The sequence below is a fragment of the Lepisma saccharinum genome, chromosome 16, assembly GCF_977018435.1.
Source record: "Lepisma saccharinum chromosome 16, izLepSacc3.1, whole genome shotgun sequence".
Taxonomy (NCBI): Eukaryota; Metazoa; Arthropoda; class Insecta; order Zygentoma; family Lepismatidae; genus Lepisma; species Lepisma saccharinum.
This window is the reverse complement of record NC_139244.1, coordinates 23,270,714-23,289,361: the sequence shown is the minus strand read 5'-3', so window position 1 is coordinate 23,289,361 and position 18,648 is coordinate 23,270,714. Positions and strand designations below refer to the sequence as shown.

At 39.9% G+C, this 18,648-nt stretch overlaps 1 protein-coding gene and 1 non-coding gene across 2 annotated transcripts in view; both read right to left on the bottom strand.

Moving 5' to 3' along the window:
• Positions 1 to 18,648, bottom strand: part of LOC146000527 (uncharacterized) — a 120,681-nt gene that overhangs the window by 56,019 nt on the left and 46,014 nt on the right. The window contains exons 7-9 of the mRNA XM_083138273.1: positions 15,649 to 15,944; positions 14,680 to 14,779; positions 13,726 to 13,922 (exon numbers count right to left, since the gene is read on the bottom strand). Coding sequence (XP_082994399.1) covers positions 13,726 to 13,922; positions 14,680 to 14,779; positions 15,649 to 15,944 — 593 coding nt within the window. The remainder of the gene's footprint in view (positions 1 to 13,725; positions 13,923 to 14,679; positions 14,780 to 15,648; positions 15,945 to 18,648) is intronic.
• On the bottom strand, positions 3,407 to 3,479 carry TRNAQ-UUG (transfer RNA glutamine (anticodon UUG)). Its single transcript has one exon. It is a non-coding gene; the product is annotated as a tRNA-Gln (tRNA).

The window sequence follows — 18,648 nt, the reverse complement described above, 5'->3', positions numbered from 1 at the left end:
ATGTACCCGAGCCTGGGTGTATAGGCTCTTTATCGCTTCTACGAAGGATTCTCCGCATCCAACCTGAGTTAAATGCCGAAATAGATAATGATGATACAATGAGTCAAATGCTCCTTTGAAGTCCAGGGCTACTAGAGCTGCTTCCGAGTCAGGGGCTTCATTCATTACAGTAACGATGTCTCGTATGCTAGTGAGAACGGTTGTTATATTCCCATTAGTTCCGTGCACAAATTGATGAGGGCCTAGTAGGGTAGCTGCATAGTGTTGTAGTCGGCGCGTTAATATTCGTGCCAATATTTTATAATCGGCACATAACAAAGTGATGGGGCGATAATGTTCAGGTGTTAAGGGATGTATCACTTTCGGGATTAAGACCATGACCCCTGTCGAGCTTGTACGACCTAACTTCTTCTGCTCAAAACAGGCATTGAGCCACCGCATAAGCAGGTCTGCCATGGTAGGCCAAAATGTTTGAAATAATTCAATCGGTAGTCCGTCTATGCCCGGGGTTTTTCCTTTTTGGGCTTGTTGGATGGCCGCTTCCACTTCTTCCTTAGTGAACGGTTGGTTTAAGATGGCTTCATCTTCCCCTGATAGTGTGGGGATATCGGGGTATGTCACGTGTTCTTCTTCCGCCTGGGGTGCCTTAAATTGTGCTGCATAGTGTTCATATAGGCATGCACGAATGTCTGAGGGTTGTGTGAGGCATTCGTTCCCTTGTTGCAATCTCGTTATGAGTTTCCTTTTCCCACTTCGCTGTTCTGCGCTTACATGGGCAATACTGGCTTGTTCTTGAGGGTCAATTGTTGGGAGACGACTTCTCACCACGAAACCTGCCATTCGCTCGTGGTGCATCCTCAGTAGGACCGATTGTATACGTTTCAGTTCCTGCAGGACTGGGTGAGTTGTTTCGTCAACTCGTGGAGTACGCGATAATAGAAGTTGTATTTCTTATGGAAATCCGTATGCATCATACGTGTGTATGCTATACAAAAATGCTTGATTGACGGCTTCAGGAATGTGTCCCACCATGTGATGATATCAGTTTGGCGCCTGCTCATATTTTCCCATTCCTTCCACTTTTGTTTGAAGGCTGTTCGAAATTGTTCATCTTGGAGAACCCGACTATTAAGTTTCCAGTATCCCCGTCCCCGAACTGCAGGTTTGGCGTCGATTGCCATGTCTAGTTGCACACTAAGGTGGTCGGTGAAGCAAGTGGGAAAAATCTTTATAGATGACACTTTGGGTAATAAGTTCGCACTTACATAGAAACGGTCTAATCGACTGGCCGAGTCTGGACGTATGAAGGTGAATCCTTCCAGTTGTGGGTGCTTGGTTTCCCAGACATCTTTTAGGTGAAAGGCCTCGACCAGGGTAGAGAGACTAAGGGATGAGTTAAACCCTGGATATTGATCTTGTCGTCGTAACACACAGTTAAAATCCCCAGCAAGGACAATATGTTGGTGGTTGCCCCCTAAAGCTGTCGCCACTTCTGTTGCATAGAAAGTGTTTCGTGCCTCGCGGGCCACTGATCCTGAAGGCGCATAGATATTACAAAACCAGATTTTACCTATTTCGACGCACGTAATTCGCCCAGAGGGATGCAGGAAAGTTTTGTTAACAGGTATACCTTGTCGTACCAAAATGGCAGTACCTGTGGCGTTGTATGTGAAATTATTATATATAGTGTAGTCGTGGCCACATGTAAAATCGTCTGTACCGACCTCTTGAAGGAAAAGAAGATCGAGAGCACTTTGCTTTATATAATCGGTCAAGGCATGGTGTTTGACTGTAGAGGATAGTTTGTTCAGATTTAGTGTGGCAAAATGATACACGGGAGCCGTCATATAACACACTAATGATATAAACAACCAAAACATTGCATGTACTTACGGGTTTCCTGAAGAATCGGTATTTAGAGTGGTCGTCATCGTGGGGTTGGGGGTGTTTCCAAAGGGTTGGGCACAATTGGGGTCAGGGTATACTTCACTGGCGATGGTGAACGCTGTTCGTTCGTTTTCTTCGCCGGGTGGGTGAGATTCTGGTCTGTGCTACGTTGCTTCTTCCTCTTCTTCTTTCCCAGTATGGGTGAAGCTGGGGTCGGCAATGATGGGGGTTCTAGAGTCAGGTCCATGTTTGTCGTCTGCGAAGAATCTGCATCTACTGGTGGTGAGTTCTCGATGGTTTCCTCAGGAGTCATCTGCGTAGTATGGATAGTATCGTCATTGGAAGATACTGGAACCGCCATGGAATCGACACTAGGCAGGGTGCTGTTTTCTTCGGTCGGCGTTAAAGGGACACCCTGTATTATATCGGAACTGGCATCTACAGTTGATTCAGTTTGCGTCTTGGTTGTTGGAGCTGGAAGTACTGACCGATCATTGTGTATCACTTCTTCAGCGCTGTTGAGGTTGAATGGGGCGGGTCGCACTCTCCCTGCGTACGAGTTATCACTTGTGCGTGCTGTTGGCCTCTGGCGACTAGGGCATTGGTTAAAGAAATGATCGACCGCGTCACAGTAGGAACACGTACGCTCTTGACCATTGTACGTGACCCAATATCGGCCGCCACTGATCGTAACATATGAAGGTATCGCACGGGACAAGTTCATCTTTACTAATTTTCTTCCGGTTCTCACTGGGTATATGTGGTCTTTCGAATACGTTTCGTCATCAAGGAATATCACCTGTCCATAGTTAGTTAGTACAGAATAAATTGCTTCATCTGACATTTCACTCGGCACGACGTGCAGCCGCACTATCACATGATTTTCATCTGCCCACGTCATCATCACTTCATGTTCGCCGTCATCGTCATTATACATATACACTCCTTTCGACTCGCGTAATAACTGTTCACCCGTTACTTTAGACAATAATTTCACAAAAACACATTTTCTATAATAGTCTACTTCTATACTTACAACCTGTTCTGGTTTCAGTTTCAATTTCGTACTTATCCAGCGATGTAGTTCATTTGACGTGGGCTTATATCTCACTTCTCTAAAGTTCAATTTCAACGTGTTCACTCGCTTAATGGCCATTTTCAAGACTTCAGTTTTGTTCGACTGGACGATTACGTAATACACGCACGCTGTCTCAACTACACGCTACGGGAGAGAGCAGCGATCCAACTTCCTCCTTCCGCGGTTCGCGCGAGACTGATCCATTAGGCCACACGGTCACGATCGACTGCATTATATAAATAGTTTTATACTGGTCATTCAATTACAGTGATTTGCTTTCAGCTTAATTGTGATTTTCTCATTCCCGTTGAGATAGAAAAGTGTAGTTACAAAAGGACAGAAACATTCTGTTCAAACGAAAATAATGCTAATTATCGACTCGCTAGTGACAGGTTTTGTGAGGAATTTAAAAGTGTATTTATTGTAAGAGTTTATTTTCTCCGACCGTGACAGGACTCGAACCTGCAATCTTCGGATCCAAAGTCCGACGCCTTATCCATTAGGCCACACGGTCACGAACGACTGCATTATACCAATGGCTTTTATACTGGTCATTCAAGTACAGTGATTTGCTTTCAGCTTAATTGTGATTTTCTCATTCCCGTTGAGATAGAAAAGTGTAGTTACAAAAGGACAGAAAATTCGGATTTTAAAGAAAATAATGCTAATTATCGACTCGTTAGTGACAGTTTCTGTGAGGAATTTAAAAAGTGTTTTTATTGTTAAAGTTTGTTTTATCCGACCGTGACAGGACTCGAACTTGCAATCTTCGGATCCGAAGTCCGACGCCTTATCCATTAGGCCAGACGGTTACGAACGACTGCATTATACCAATGGCTTTTATACTGGTCATTCAATACTGTGATTTGCTTTCACCTTAATTGTGATTTTCTCATTCCCGTTGAGATAGCAAAATGTAGTTACAAAAGGAAATAAAATTTCTGTTCAAACGAAAATAATGCTAATTAACGACTCGTTAGTGACACGTTCTTTTAGGAATTTAAAAAGTGTTTTTATTGTTAAAGTTTGTTTTCTCCGATCCTGACAGGACTCGAACCTGCAATCTTCGGATCCGAAGTCCGACGTTTTATCCATTAGGCCACACGGTCACGATCGACTGCATTATATAAATAGTTTTATACTGGTCATTCAATTACAGTGATTTGCTTTCAGCTTAATTGTGATTTTCTCATTCTGGTTTAGATAGAAAAGTGTAGTTACAAAAGGACAGACACTTTTTATTCAAACGAAAATAATGCTAATTATCGACTCGCTAATGACAGGTTCTGTGAGGAATTTAAAAGTGTATTTATTGTAAGAGTTTATTTTCTCCGACCTTGACAGGACTCGAACCTGCAATCTTCGGATCCGAAGTCCGACGCTCCGTAGCACTTTTCGGTTGCGCTCTTTATAAGTCGCCCTGGGCCATTGGCAGCGCTTGTTATTAGCGATCCTGGTTATTCCCCTCTGGTCGTCAAATAGGAGGTGGCGCTATTGTCAGTTTAGTCGACCCTACTTTTTCTACAAGTATAGCTTGTATTGTCTGACAAAGAAGCGGAGGGGAAAGCGAGCACATATATAAGATTACGCTTTAAAGGAATATAATAAATTAAACGAAGAAAAGAAGAAGAAGCCCTTTCGATTTTCAAAGAAGAAGAAGCCTTTTGATAATAAAAGAAGAAGAAGGCGTTTCCATAATAAAAGAAGAAGAAGCTTTTCCATATTAAAAGAAGAAGCCTTTTAAAAGAAGAAGCCATTTAAAAGAAGAAGAAGCCGTTTCCATAATAAAAGAAGAAGAAGCTTTTTCCATATTAAAAGAAGAAGAAGCCTTTTTGTTAATAAAAGAAGAAGAAGCCTTTTCGATTATATATATATATATATATATATATATTTTCTCTGTATTTTGTCAAGTTCTCAGAATATAGATCCGCATTTCACTATATCCTCTTGGCTATAAAACGCTTTCTTATTTGGAATTCTCAAACAAAGAACCTATCCCCCTGAGATTAAGATATCTGTAGCCGTGGTAAGTAACATTTAAGTACGTACCCACAAGGGGCGTAGCATTAGTGGCGACCAACGTTGCGGCTAGCAGAATTGTGACTGAGAAAGCAAAGAAAGAGAAAGCCAAGATGGAGGAAGAAAATAAAATTGAAGGCGAGAACAGAGAAATTATAATGGATGAAATGGAAGACAGAAAGGAAATATTAAACTGCTGTGGAGAAGAGGGAAATAAGGAAGAAACTATCCTATGCAGCTCATGCAAAGAAATGAAACATTGGTGATGTGAGTAGATAAGAAGAGAAAAATACATAGGAATAAGTGAAAGAGGAGATTACGTATGCAAAAATTGCAAGGAAGAAAGGATAAATGAAAAAGAAGAGAAAAAAAGGGAAAAGAAGAAGAGAAAATGAAGGAAAAACCAAAGAAGACGGAAGAGGTTAACATGATAGAAATGTTCCAGAAGTTATCGATGCAGATAGAAGAAAGTAAGAAAAAGATGGAAGAGAAGATAGATGAAAGTAGGAGAGAATTAAAAGAAAAGTTAGAGGAAAATAATGAAAAGATGGAAGAAAGGCTCGAGGAAAACAGTAGGAAATTGGAAGCCTCGAGGTCCGAAACTCATGAGATGTTCTTGAGATTAAATGAAACGTGTGAAGGAAATAGAAAGTCGTTGGAAAGAAAGATAGAAGAAACAACGTTGTTAATCGAGAGTATAAGTTTAGATACAAATAGAAGAATAGAAGAGGAGGTTTCGAATCTCAGAGAGGAAAATAAACAAAGAAACGAATATTTGGAGAGAAAGCTGGTTGAAAGTAAATCTCAAATAGAATTAGCCGTTTCAAGAATAGAAGAAAACGAAAGCAAGATAGAGGAAGCTAAGCTCCTGATAGAAGATAGAAGTTTAAAAATTAATAATAGAATTGAAAGAGAAGTTCTAAAACTCAGAGAAGAAAATTCGCATGGACTTCAAGAAGCTCAAGAAGAAACTCTGAGTATAGAAAAGGAGATTGTGGAAAATCGAACCAAAATAAATGCAGCAGATAAGAGAGAAAAGGAAATGGATAGGAAAATAAACGGAACAGTATCCAGGATGGATAAGACAGAGAAGAGAATGGAAGAAGTGGAAAGAAGATTAGGGAATATATCAATGAAAGAAAGGAAAGATAGATACAGCTTTCGATGAAGCGAGGAAGATACTTATATCAAAAAAGAGATAAAAGAAGAAAGCTCTAGCGATGAGTCTACAACAGAAGAAGAAATGAAAAAAGAATATGGGAAAAGATCTCACAAAAGGAGAAATTGAAAGTGGAAGAGTAGTGAAGAAGGTAGCAACGATGAGAAATTTTTAGATACGCTGGAAGAAGAATACAAAGGTTGTGAAAGATATAAATCAAGGATACCTAGACCACAGGAATTACAACATATGCCTAAATTTAATGGAAATATATCAGAAAAATGCCCAAGGAAATTCTTGAAGGAGCTTACCACGAACATACGTTTAATGAGAATCCCAGATCACATGACTCTTAGTCTCATTGACACGTGTTTCGAACAGTGAGCAGCCGGGTGGTACCAATTAAACCAACACAAATTCAAAGACTTTCGAGAAATCAGTAGAAAGTTTTTAGATTACTATTGTAGCAAAGACATCAAGGAAAGGCAATTGGAAGCCCTAAAACGAAAACACATTGACTGGTCGAAAATTGAAAGTCTGGAGGAACGTACATGGGAAACCTTGAGAAGCTTTAAGAATTTGAAAGAAGGATGCAGTGAAGAGGAATTAGTGAAACAAGTAATCCAAACGCTACCAGTAAGAATCCAAAGAGCTATAGCGGCAGTGAAAATAAAGAAAGTGGATGACTTAATAGAATACCTAAGGACAGAAGATATGTTGAAGAAAACTCAAAACTCTTGGGATAGAGAGAGGAATGACAGGAATGATCGACCTTATTCAAAGAGACGTTATGATGACGAAGATAATAGCAACAGGCAAACGTTCCGAAGACAAGAGCTCGAGGTTAGAAATCTGGATTTGAGAGATCAGGACCAGGATAGAGGAAGAGGAACCAACTTGAGAAATAGGAACGATTACGTCAGGAATCAAGAGTTTGTTGGAGATGGAAGGTACCAGGGATATGATAGGACATATAGAGGCCGAAATAGGTTTCAGAGATATGGCAGAAGGGGAAGTCCTAGATGGAGAGAGGAAAGAGAAGAAAGACAGCAGAATGGACGAGCATCCAATGATGAAACTGAGAGAAGAAATATATCCCAGGACGAAGAGAGAAACGAGGCAATGGAGCTAACAAGAAGTTATTGTAATGATGGAAGAAGGTTCCGAGAAAGATCGCACGGAGGAGAACATTTGGAGAACGCCCATAATAATCGAGCGTCAAACATGTAATGCTCTTGCAGCAATCCCCAGGTGTGAGAGCTAGTGAAAAGGAACATGAAATGAGGGGAGAAACAACAGAGAAACCCAGCGACAGTCTAGAATTATGTTTAGTAGGAGAACCAGACTTTGGAAGACTAAAACCTGGGAGAACGTTTTATGTTAAAGCTAAAATAATAGAACTGGAAGTTAAATGTTTGGTAGATTGTGGAAGCGTAGTGGAAGTCATGAGTTACAAATGCTGGAAGAAAATAAGAGAGAAGTACCCGCAAGCTAGATTAGATACATGCGAGAAAGACAGGATTAGATTAGTCATGGCAGCCGGCAAGGACGAATACAAGATACAGGGATCAATAAAAATCATGATGAATATCCAAGGTGAAAATTTCTCAGTAAATTTCCTAGTGGTGAAAGGATTACGGTGTGAGATTATTTTAGGAGTGTCTTTCCTAGAAAAATATGATGGGCACATTCATGTCAAAGAGAGAAGGCTAAATGTTGAATTGGAAGAGTCGTGTAGACTTGATATTCCTATGGAGACAATGTGTGACGAGTCAACAAAAGAAATGTGTGTTCGAAAACAAGGTCTTGTGGTTAATAAAAGGGACGTTATGTATAAAGAAGGTGAATACGACGAAGATAAACATAGAGAAATAAAGGAAAAAGAAAATGAATATGTGGCGTCCGTTAAAGAAATACAAGATAAAGTGAGCGAATGCATAGAAATCTCTGAAAAGGAGAGAAGAGAATTGAGAGATGTACTTGAAAGCATAGGAATTTATTTAGCCAGCGACCTGGACTTACGAATGTGTATTCATATGAAATAGAGGTCGACACAAATCAGCCCATAGTATCTAGGCAATATTCTATACCGTTTACCAAGACGAAAGCTGTTGAAGAAGAACTACAGAAATGGCTAGACTGGGATATCATAGAAGATTCGAATAGTATTCACATAAGCCCCATGCACGTAGTGGATAAGCCAAACGGAGGCGTGAGACCTGTTTTGGACCTGAGAGAGCTAAATAAGCATGTATTACTACCACGAAATCAAGTACAAAAAATCAACGAGCTGTTGCATTCATTTGCGGGAAGTAAGTACTTCACATATTTTGATTTAACGTTAGGATACTTCCAGGTGGAGATTGAAGAAAGATCTAGAAAATACACAGCATTTAGGTATGGGTCCAGGTTATTCCAATTTAAGAGACTACCTTACGGACTAAATTCATCGGTGTCGGCGTTTACAACGGCACTAAACAGAATATTTGGTCTAGAAACAAAGTCATGGTTAGCAATATACGTAGACGATATGTGTATACATTCAAAGGACTGGATGGATCATATAAGCAAAATAGACTGGGTTTTATGTAAATTGAAAGAAGCAGGACTTACCGTTAAGTTAGAAAAATGTTCGTTTGCAAAGAAAGAAATCAAGTTCCTAGGGCATATAGTATCTGGAGGAAACGTAAGACTTTGTAGCGATAAAAATGAGGCTATAAAATGTTTTCCAAAGCCTACAACCAGGAAGCAATTGTAAAGATTCCTAGGGATATGCAATTGGAGGAGCAAATTTATAAGAAACTTCGCTTCAAAAGCTAAGCCTTTATACGATCTTTTGAGAAAGGATATGAAATGGAAATGGGCATAAGAGGAGGAAAAGGCTTTTAATGTACTAAAAGAAGACCTGACATCTAGTCCAGCTATAGGCCAGCCGGATTTTAAAAGACTTTTCATCATAGGAACAGACGCATCGAATATAGGTCTAGGGGCCTATCTCTTCCAGAAAACCGAGGATGGAGAAGATGTTGTAATTCAATATGCGAGTCGTGCACTGAAGGCGTTTGAAAGGGCGTATACCATTAGCGAACTGGAATGTTTGGCCATTATATTCGGTATTGAAAAGTTTGCGGTTTACTTGAAAGGAAGAAAATTTAAAATTCTTTGCGACCATAAGAGTCTTATATGGTTAAACTCTGCAAGACAATGGAATCCTCGCTTGACAAGATGGGCATTACTTCTCCAGGAATACAGTTTCGAAGTAGTGGATATTAAAGGAAAGGACAATAAAATTGCAGATGCCCTAAGTAGATCTCCCTTACATATGACGCAGGAACCAGAGGAAGTGTTGAAGTTATCCATAAATGCCATCATGGATGAAGAACTCGGGAACATATCCAGACAAGAATGGATAGAAAGCATGAAGAAAGACGAAGAATTAAGCGGCATCCTAAATGTCTTGAATGGAGATAGAAATGAAAACGAAAAGAAAATGAGAAGAGCAAAGATAGAAGGAAAATATGTAATTAAGGAAGGAATGATTTTTAGAGTAAGCATAGAGAAATCCAATCAAGTGCAACTCTGCGTACCTGGACACTCATTAAAAAAGTACTCGCAGAAGTGCATGAGAAGTCTGGACATTTCGGGATTGATAAAACACTGAGACTCGCCCGGAGATTTTTCTTCTGGAAGTGTATGAAGAGAGATGTGGTGGATCATGTAAGAAACTGTATGCTATGTATAAAAACTAAACCTTCAAAAATAAAAATGGAAAGAGAAGAGTTACACGTAATAGATATGATATCTATTGATTTGATTGGACCTCTCCCACGAGGTAAATCACGAGGATTTACATACATTCTCACATGCGTCGACGTATGTAGTAAGTTTGTGATATGTTATAACCTCAAGAAGGCTACAGCAAAGGAGATAGTAAAATATTTAGAAGAAGGATTTGTCAAACATTATGGAGTTCCATTAAAAATTCTCACTGATAATGGTACACAATTTGTATCCGAATACTTTAAAGATTATCTGAAGTTTAAAGGAATCAAAATGATAAACGTTGCTAGGTATCATCCAAGTTCGAACCCGATAGAGAGATATAACGGGGAAATAGTAAGAATTCTAAGAATGTTATGTCACGACAATCATACGAAGTGGTCCATAGCAGTTAACAGAGCCATAAGATTGATGAACAACTCTATATCTGAGGAAACAAAGAAGAGTGCGGCTGAATTGTTTGTGGGATATATGGAAGAACCTAGCATCTTCAAAGAATTTGATTGGCCGAGGGAAGTAATATCAAAAGTAGAGGCTAAGGAATGAACAAAAAATCAGAGAATGGTATAAAAATAAAATTAAAAAAGGGAGACCTAGTATTTTGCAAAACACACCCAATGAGCAAAGCATCAGAGAAAGCAATCAAGAAATTGTTCTTCGTATATGAAGGTCCATACGAAGTCATGAATTTATTTCGGAACACAGCGGTAGTAAAGCATACAGAAACAAAGATAGAGAGAAGGGAGAACCTGGAGAATATCAGGAGGTACAACTGCACGGAGGAAGTAAAAAAGAGCTTAGTTAATGAATAATAGAAACAGTAAGAGAAGTCACATAGAACGATAGAAAAATTTATAAATTTACAAATGAACTTTCCAATATATCAATTTTTCATCCTCAAAGAGGGGGATATTGTGTCACGTGCCAGTTTCGATGACACAATGAATGTTACAAGGAGGCATGGTTTCTCGAAATCGACGATAGATGGCAGCACGCCATATAAAGAAGAGCAGAGCTCATTGTACAAACTTGGAGCGGAGAAGAGGGATTATATATATTATAATAAATTGAGAAATATATAAAAGAAGAGTTCAAATATTATAAAAGGAATAAGTAGAATGTTGTATATAGTAAATTAAAATAATTAAGAATATGGCCGCATATGAAACGTTTAGGAAAGTTATTAAGTAAGCGAACGAATTCAGAAATCTATCTCTTTTTATTTTCCTGACGAGGAGAACATCGTCAGTGTTTTGGTTGTTTGTCCCCGGTGGCGCTGTGTCAAATTAGACGCCCCGAAGCACTTTTCGGTTGCGCTCTTTATTAGTCTCACTGGGCCATTGGCAGCGCTTGTTATTAGCGATCCTGGTTATTCCCCTCTGGTCGTCAAATAGGAGGTGGCGCTATTGTCAGTTTAGTCGACCTACTTTTTCTACAAGTATAGCTTGTATTGTTTGACAAAGAAGCGGGGGGGAAAGCGAGCACATAAATAAGATTACGCTTTAAAGGAAGATAATAAATTAAACGAAGAAAAGAAGAAGAAGCCTTTTCAATTATCAAAGAAGAAGAAGCCTTTTGATAATAAAAGAAGAAGAAGCCGTTTCCATAATAAAAGAAGAAGAAGCTTTTTCCACATTAAAAGAAGAAGAAGAAGCCTTTTAAAAGAAGAAGCCATTTAAAAGAAGAAGAAGCCTTTTCGATTATACATACATACATACATATATATATATATATATATATATATATATATATATATATATATATATATATATATGTATGTATGTATGTATGTATGTATATATATATATTCTCTGTATTTTGTCAAGTTCTCAGAATATAGATCCGCATTTCACTATATCCTCTTGGCTATAAAACGCTTTCTTATTTGGAATTCTCAAACAAAGAACCTATCCCCCTGAGATTAAGATATCTGTAGCCGTGGTAAGTAACATTTAAGTACGTACCCACAAGGGGCGTAGCAACCTTAATCATGATTTTCTCATTCCCGTCGAGATAGAAATGTGTAGTTACAAAAGGAAATAAAATTTCTGTTCAAACGAAAATAATGCTAATTAACGACTCGTTAGTGACAGGTTCTGTGAGGAATTTAAAAAGTGTTTTTATTGTTAAAGTTTGTTTTCTCCGATCCTGACAGGACTCGAACCTGCAATCTTCGGAGCAGAAGTCCGATGACTTATCCATTAGGCCAGACGGTCACGAACGACTGCATTATACCAATAGCTTTTATACTGGTCATTCAAGTACAGTCATCTGCTTTCACCGTAATTGTGATTTTTTCATTCCCGTTGAGATAAAAAAGTGTAGTTACAAAAGGACAGACAATTCGGTTTTAAAGAAAATAATGATAATTATCGTCTCGCTAGTGACAGTTTCTGTGAGGAATTTAAAAAGTGAATTCATTGTAAGACTTTTTATTCTCCGACCGTGACAGGACTCGAACCTGCAATCTTCCTAACCTAACCACGAAAACATTCCGGGCTTACGTCAGAAGATGAAATATGGCAGCTAGCCAAGAAGGTGCTTAAGTTTGGTGCGCTGAGTCATACCCGAAAATGAACGTGTTGAGTGCCAAGAACTGTACGAAGAGGCAGCGTCCACATCAGACTGGATACTGCATAAAATAAACAAGGAGTCTCCATGAAACTTGTTCAGTTTATCTTGATAAGTTCTCTGGATGTAGAAGAGTGTAAAATGGAACTACCTGATGCCGAGAAGAACAATTGAGGTGCTAAACTGTTTTCCTCATTTCACATTCTCACTGCAATAACATGCGTTCTGATCGTCTTCTCATTAAGTTAGTATGAAAATTTCACTAGACAGCAAACCTGTCCAGTTTCAAACACAATTGGACTGTCATGCTGTCATACACGATTGTATTACACGAACTGATTTTATAATGATTATTCGAAAGCTCAAGTCCTCTTCCGTGGCCGTGCGGTCTAAGGCGCTGTGCTTTGGGCTCCGACTGCTGGACGGTATAAAAATTTCTATAACGGCTGGGGGTTCTACGTGCTGACCACATGTCACCCCATTACTGGTTGAAGACCTCCATACCTCTAGGTAGGATTGTGGGAGGGAGACTGGCAGTCGGGAGATAGGCGAAGTCCCTTACGGGCTGTTGAGCCACGGGGGTGAGGAGGGGTTGTTATTCGAGAACTCTAAACTCATTCATTGAAAATAATATGGCTTTTGATAATCTTCATACAAATGCTGGATGAAAAATTCAGTAATCAGGCATCGAATCTGACCGGCTACCAGACGTTTTTATGTTTTGAAAAATTAGTGTTTTACCTTATTGAAAGGAAAATAAGGAATTATTGGATTGAAAAATGGAATGAATTAGTCCTATTAGGAAGATATCTTCATTATTGATGAACAGACGAGAATGGGAATGTTCCTCTTAATACTCTTAATGAAGAATAATATAAATAACAAGCAGTTGCAGGTCTGTAGTAGGTATTTCATTTTCACTGGAAAGGAGGGTGAAAATATTTTTCGATTTTTATTTACGGAATATGTTAAATGTTTAGGTAAGGTAAAGGTACCCCTGTGCATGTGCACCCATGCCATGAAAACATATGGGGTGGAGGTAGAGCTCCACTATTCTTGATCTCGGCCACAGTTGGGATGATGTGATCAGCATCACGCCCGCCTGCCTTTACCGCCCAGCGTTGGTCCCAGGTACCTGCTGATACAAGGCTGGGTGGGTCTCATTTTTTAAAAAATATATATTGTATATGCCTCCTCTCTTTCTCTCTCGGCACGCCCTTGCTGTTCTTACCTGAAAACGTGGCTGGCCTGTCCAGTCTCAGGAGAGCGATGTCGTTGTATTTGTTCCTGTTCCTGCTGTCATAATTTGGATGGATTATGGGTTCCACGTTGAAGTCCTGGGGCGATGGAGCACACACCTTGTTCAGTCTGAAGTCCTCACAGTCAGGATCCTGGTCTATGTCGTGCTCTCCCAGGCGAACCCCCAACCTTGAAAGGAACACAAGAGTGTCAGGAACACAGAAGAGCTTGAAATTTCACAGCCAGAATTTAGTTTTTATGTATTTACTATTCTGTTTGTGGCAGGCAAAGTTGTATCGTCACGCCTTACCATGACAGTCTCGACAAGTATAGTTAAGAATAGTTTTTTTTCGTACATATAAATCAGAAATCATTGAAGACTAAAAGGCCTGAGTTGGTCCATATGTGTTATGATTCACAAGTGTAATTGCATAGGAATAAGTTTTACACTTAAAATAAAATTCAATTCAATTTTCTTCATGTTTCTGCTTTTCATTGTCGTATATTTTCTGCCTTCCCTTTCCGTCCATATTTTTCTTACTGTCTGCTCTTTGAGCATTTCCTTCCCGTCTAAATGCTATTTTAAGGCAAAGATGCATTTTGTGTGATATTGTATGTATATTTAATGCGACTACCCCATTAAGAAATGATTGATTGATTGATTTGGTGTTTTAAGTCCACTTTATGCACATTAAGGCTAATCGAGACTGGACCTACAGTTTAAAGTGGGATCCGAACCACTATGTGCCTCCACCGGGTTCGAACCCGGAACCCCTTGATTACAAGGCAATGACGCTACCACTGCGCCATCGGGGAGGCCCCATTCAGAAATGATTTCCGCCTTTTCACTCATTCTGTGCTGGTCCCGTCATTGCGTATGGCATTGAGTTAATATATTTTTTATTAGTTTAGTACATTCAAGGCCGCACTTTGAACTAATACTTACAGCTTCCAACTTCGGGGAATATCCACAATGCAATGCGCTGCAGTCAAAACATAGCGATTAGTGATGAGAGCGCCCCCACATTGGAACGACTCGCCATTCCCTGTAAAGATTAAGTTTTGCATTACTAATTATCAACGATCACAATGGAGGCGAATGTATCTTTACACCCCTTAAATAAAATGTGATTTTTGAAGGATGGCGGGGAATTTTCCCCTCTAGCTTCTGCATCCTCCCTCTAGTTGTTAATTGTTGACACTTGGAAGGAAGGGGGATGTCTCTCCATTCTCCACCCACTGCAAGAACTAAGTTCATGTAAACAAACCACATGTTTCTGAGAAATAGTTCCGTTCCACTGTGCTAATTCAGGCGTTATTTTGCCCATGAATATGTTGGCTGTAATTTAAGGCCCTACAACCTCTTTGTCGAGTGGTATGACTTTATCACATGTTAACATATGCTATATTCATCTCGCTACCTCGCGGAAGTACGGGATAGCCTCAATAACCGATTTCCAGGTCGATGCTTAGTTCGAGGTGGGTTAATTGCACGGCCACCTAGTTCACCTGATCTGAACACCCTCGATTTTTACTTTCGATGTTTCATTCATGGACCTGTAAATCGGTTTATTGAGGATATTCCGGGTTTCGGTGTGGTAGTGATGTGGTGCGCCAACTTCTTGGACATGGATGCGGCCAAAACATACAGCGAGCTCTCCCTTAACATGTGAAAGCAGCAATTTTTGATGGAATTAACCGCAAGCGCCAGCGGAATTTGGTACCATTCCACGCCGTTTGTACTTAGAAAATGACACCGCAACCAGTTCTGTAACGTTTCCGAATGCATTTTTATACGCTTACAAAATTGTAAAGTCCTTTTTGGACCACCCTGTATAGATCATACGTTTGCCGCTAAATATTACTGTGGTTGTTGCATTGCATAAATAATAAAGAAAAAGTTGTCTCTACTTACGTGTAGAGTATTTCAGCAGGGTCATCCATGGGAACTCTCCAACTGCCGTTCTCTCTCCGTTGACTATCCTCGAATTGATCTCAGTTCCACATATCTCCCTTGCCTCCTGCAGACCGTTTGACCTTCCGCCTGGTTGCGGCCTGGGGGTTGGAGGACGCCTGTCCGTCCCAGGCCGTCTGGTGGTTGTCGCCACCTGAGGCTGCTGCAGCGTCGGGCAGCACACCTGCGGCCTCTGGCCTTGAAAGCCGCAGTGCGATGCTTGGAGAAAGTAGCGAACTTGTGACGTCAGTCGTCCCCTCAGCAGTAGAGTTCTTAGAGGTTCGCATTGGTCTATGACAACACACTGGCCTCTGCTTCCGTCGGGTGTTTGGCAAAATTGGTTTTGTCTTCCGAAAAAGGTTTCTGGAAAGGATAATATTACAAGGGTTAGTAACTGCTGCTTTGATTTCGTGTGCAATTTATTTAATATATTATATAATAATATAATTATATAATACCTCACACAGCTGGTGCAACACGTGACAAACTGGATGCAATTCATTGGACATCACTTGAACATCCTCCATACAGTCCAGACTTATCCCCTTGTGATTATCACTTGTTTGGACCCCTGAAAGAAGCACTCGGAGGTAAGCGTTTTCAGGATGACGCAGAAGTGGAAGAGTTCGTGTGCAACTGGCTGCACACACGACCGAGAACTTTCTGTGACAAAGGGATTGCCAAACTCCCTATCCCCTGGCAAAAGTGCATTTCAGTTCAAGGGAGCTATGTAGAAAAGTAATTACTTTGTTTTGTATTTGTATTTTGTTTCAATAAATTACGAAAAATAAGTTCCCGTTTATATTTGATTTACCCTAGTATATTCTCTTCGTACCATGTCCCGGGAATATGTGAACCAAGGCCGCACATAACGGTGGAGAAGAGAAGAAAGCGAGTGGACGGAGAGAAGCAGTGCGCGCTGCTGCATAACAGCTGAGAGCGACAGCCGCTTTTCCCTCTTCATGTACACAACCGCCGTACCAACCGGTGTCCATTCACATCGCAGAACGGTTATTTTGACAAAATCCAGTTTCCCTGCTGGCCGTTTTGGAGAGGAGGATTTTTAATGTTGCCGCTTCTTGCCCAAGCAGTAGGCCTAATTGGTTGTTTGACCGCGAGTTCCTTCGCAGGTAAACGCAGCAACAGAGGGTCACTCCGCGCCGGATTCAAGGCCGTCCCGGGAATAACTTGCCCTCGCATGCGTTCATTAGTCAAGCCCTCTTGAATCACTACGCAGAAACTTGTCTCCGTTCACTTGTTTCAGAGATTTCCGGGATAGAACATAGATACCAGGACCTCCTCTAAGGCTTAATGATGCTTTCTTTTCTAGAGTTGGTGCTAAAGATCGTCTTATACAAGCACTTTCCTATCCACATTAGACTATTTCGCTCCAGTGTACAGTAATATATCCCAGGGCCTAAACTATAAACTTCAAAAAATTCAGAATTGTTGTATACGTTGCATATTTAACCTAAACAGAAAGGAACATGTTTCCCCCTATTTAAAGAAACTTTCTTGGCTAAACATTAACAATATAAGACAATACTTAACACTCACCTTGATGCACAAAATACTTAAGAGTGGCTCCCCAAAATACTTATCCGATAAGATCTGTTCTCGTAGAACATCAGCCGAACATAATATCCGCAAGAAGCACAATGTAAAAATCCCCAAACATAAAACCGCCACATATAACAAGTCCTTCATTGTTACAGGGAATGGAACAAACTGCCTGCACCAGTGACTAACATTATTTGCCATCAAAGTTTTAAGGAAAATCTGAAGAACTTACTATTGTCCCAACAACTTCATTAACCTTCATATGTTAACAATTGCACCTGCACTTACACATCATATAATGCATACCTAACCTACCGCCCCCCCCCTCCCCCCGTACACACATTGAACTACCGAAGACTTATTAATTATCTTTACTCCACAGTGTATATACTAATCTATTCAATGTATTATTTTATCATTGTATAATCTTTATATTATCTTGATTGTATTATCATGATCATTATGTGTTTTTTTCTTTCTTTTTGTTTTTATTCATTTATTGTATCTTTGACAAGGATTGGTTGTAAGAACGGCACATGAGGCCGAAACACGCCTGCTTAAATAAAGACCATTCTATTCTATTCTTTTACAACCTTCTCCTGGCTGCAATATTTTTAAGAGGAAATTTGGGCCAAAGCCGGGTCCATCTTCGATACTCCACTGATATATACCATATAAACGCGTGAGATTTTCTGCATTCAGTGATGAAGCCACAGATATTGAAATTTCTGTTTATTTGCAATAAAATCATTATTTTTTCAGTGGACATAGCGATGTTTTGAGCATGTAGATAAAACACCAAATCATTAGAAAATATTGAAAAAACTTTCAACGACGACAAAGTCACGCAACCACGTGAATAATAGGGAGATTTTACGTTTATTCTCTCGAAGGAATTAACTTCACACTATAACCAGATAGAAGGAAATTTTAAAAGTTTGTTGAACATAATTTCCATTGCTTTTCATTAAGAGTAGCATAAATAAAACTTACACCTACTAACATAGCGACTCAGTGAGTACTATACCTGCTCTGAATTGACGCTTGGACTTAAATAATAAAAATAGCACGTTCTCAGAAAACAGAGTATTGGCTTCTACTACGAATGATCGTAAAAGAAATAATACAAAGTCTACAAATTCCATTAGGTATTTATTAGACGAATACAAACAGACATGTGAAAGGACATTTCATGAACTACTTCTCAACATAGAAGTTGAGGTTCAGGCATTTATCCCAGCGCTACACGAGTTTTATGTTGCCTGTCTCATGGAACTTGGGGTCCTGTTGTCGGAGCCTAACCCTTACGTCACGACCTAGCGGGTTTGGATGACATGTCTTCCATCATACTTCGGGTGATTGTTACGTACCCAATAGGACCAAATAATCAGGCCCGTAGCC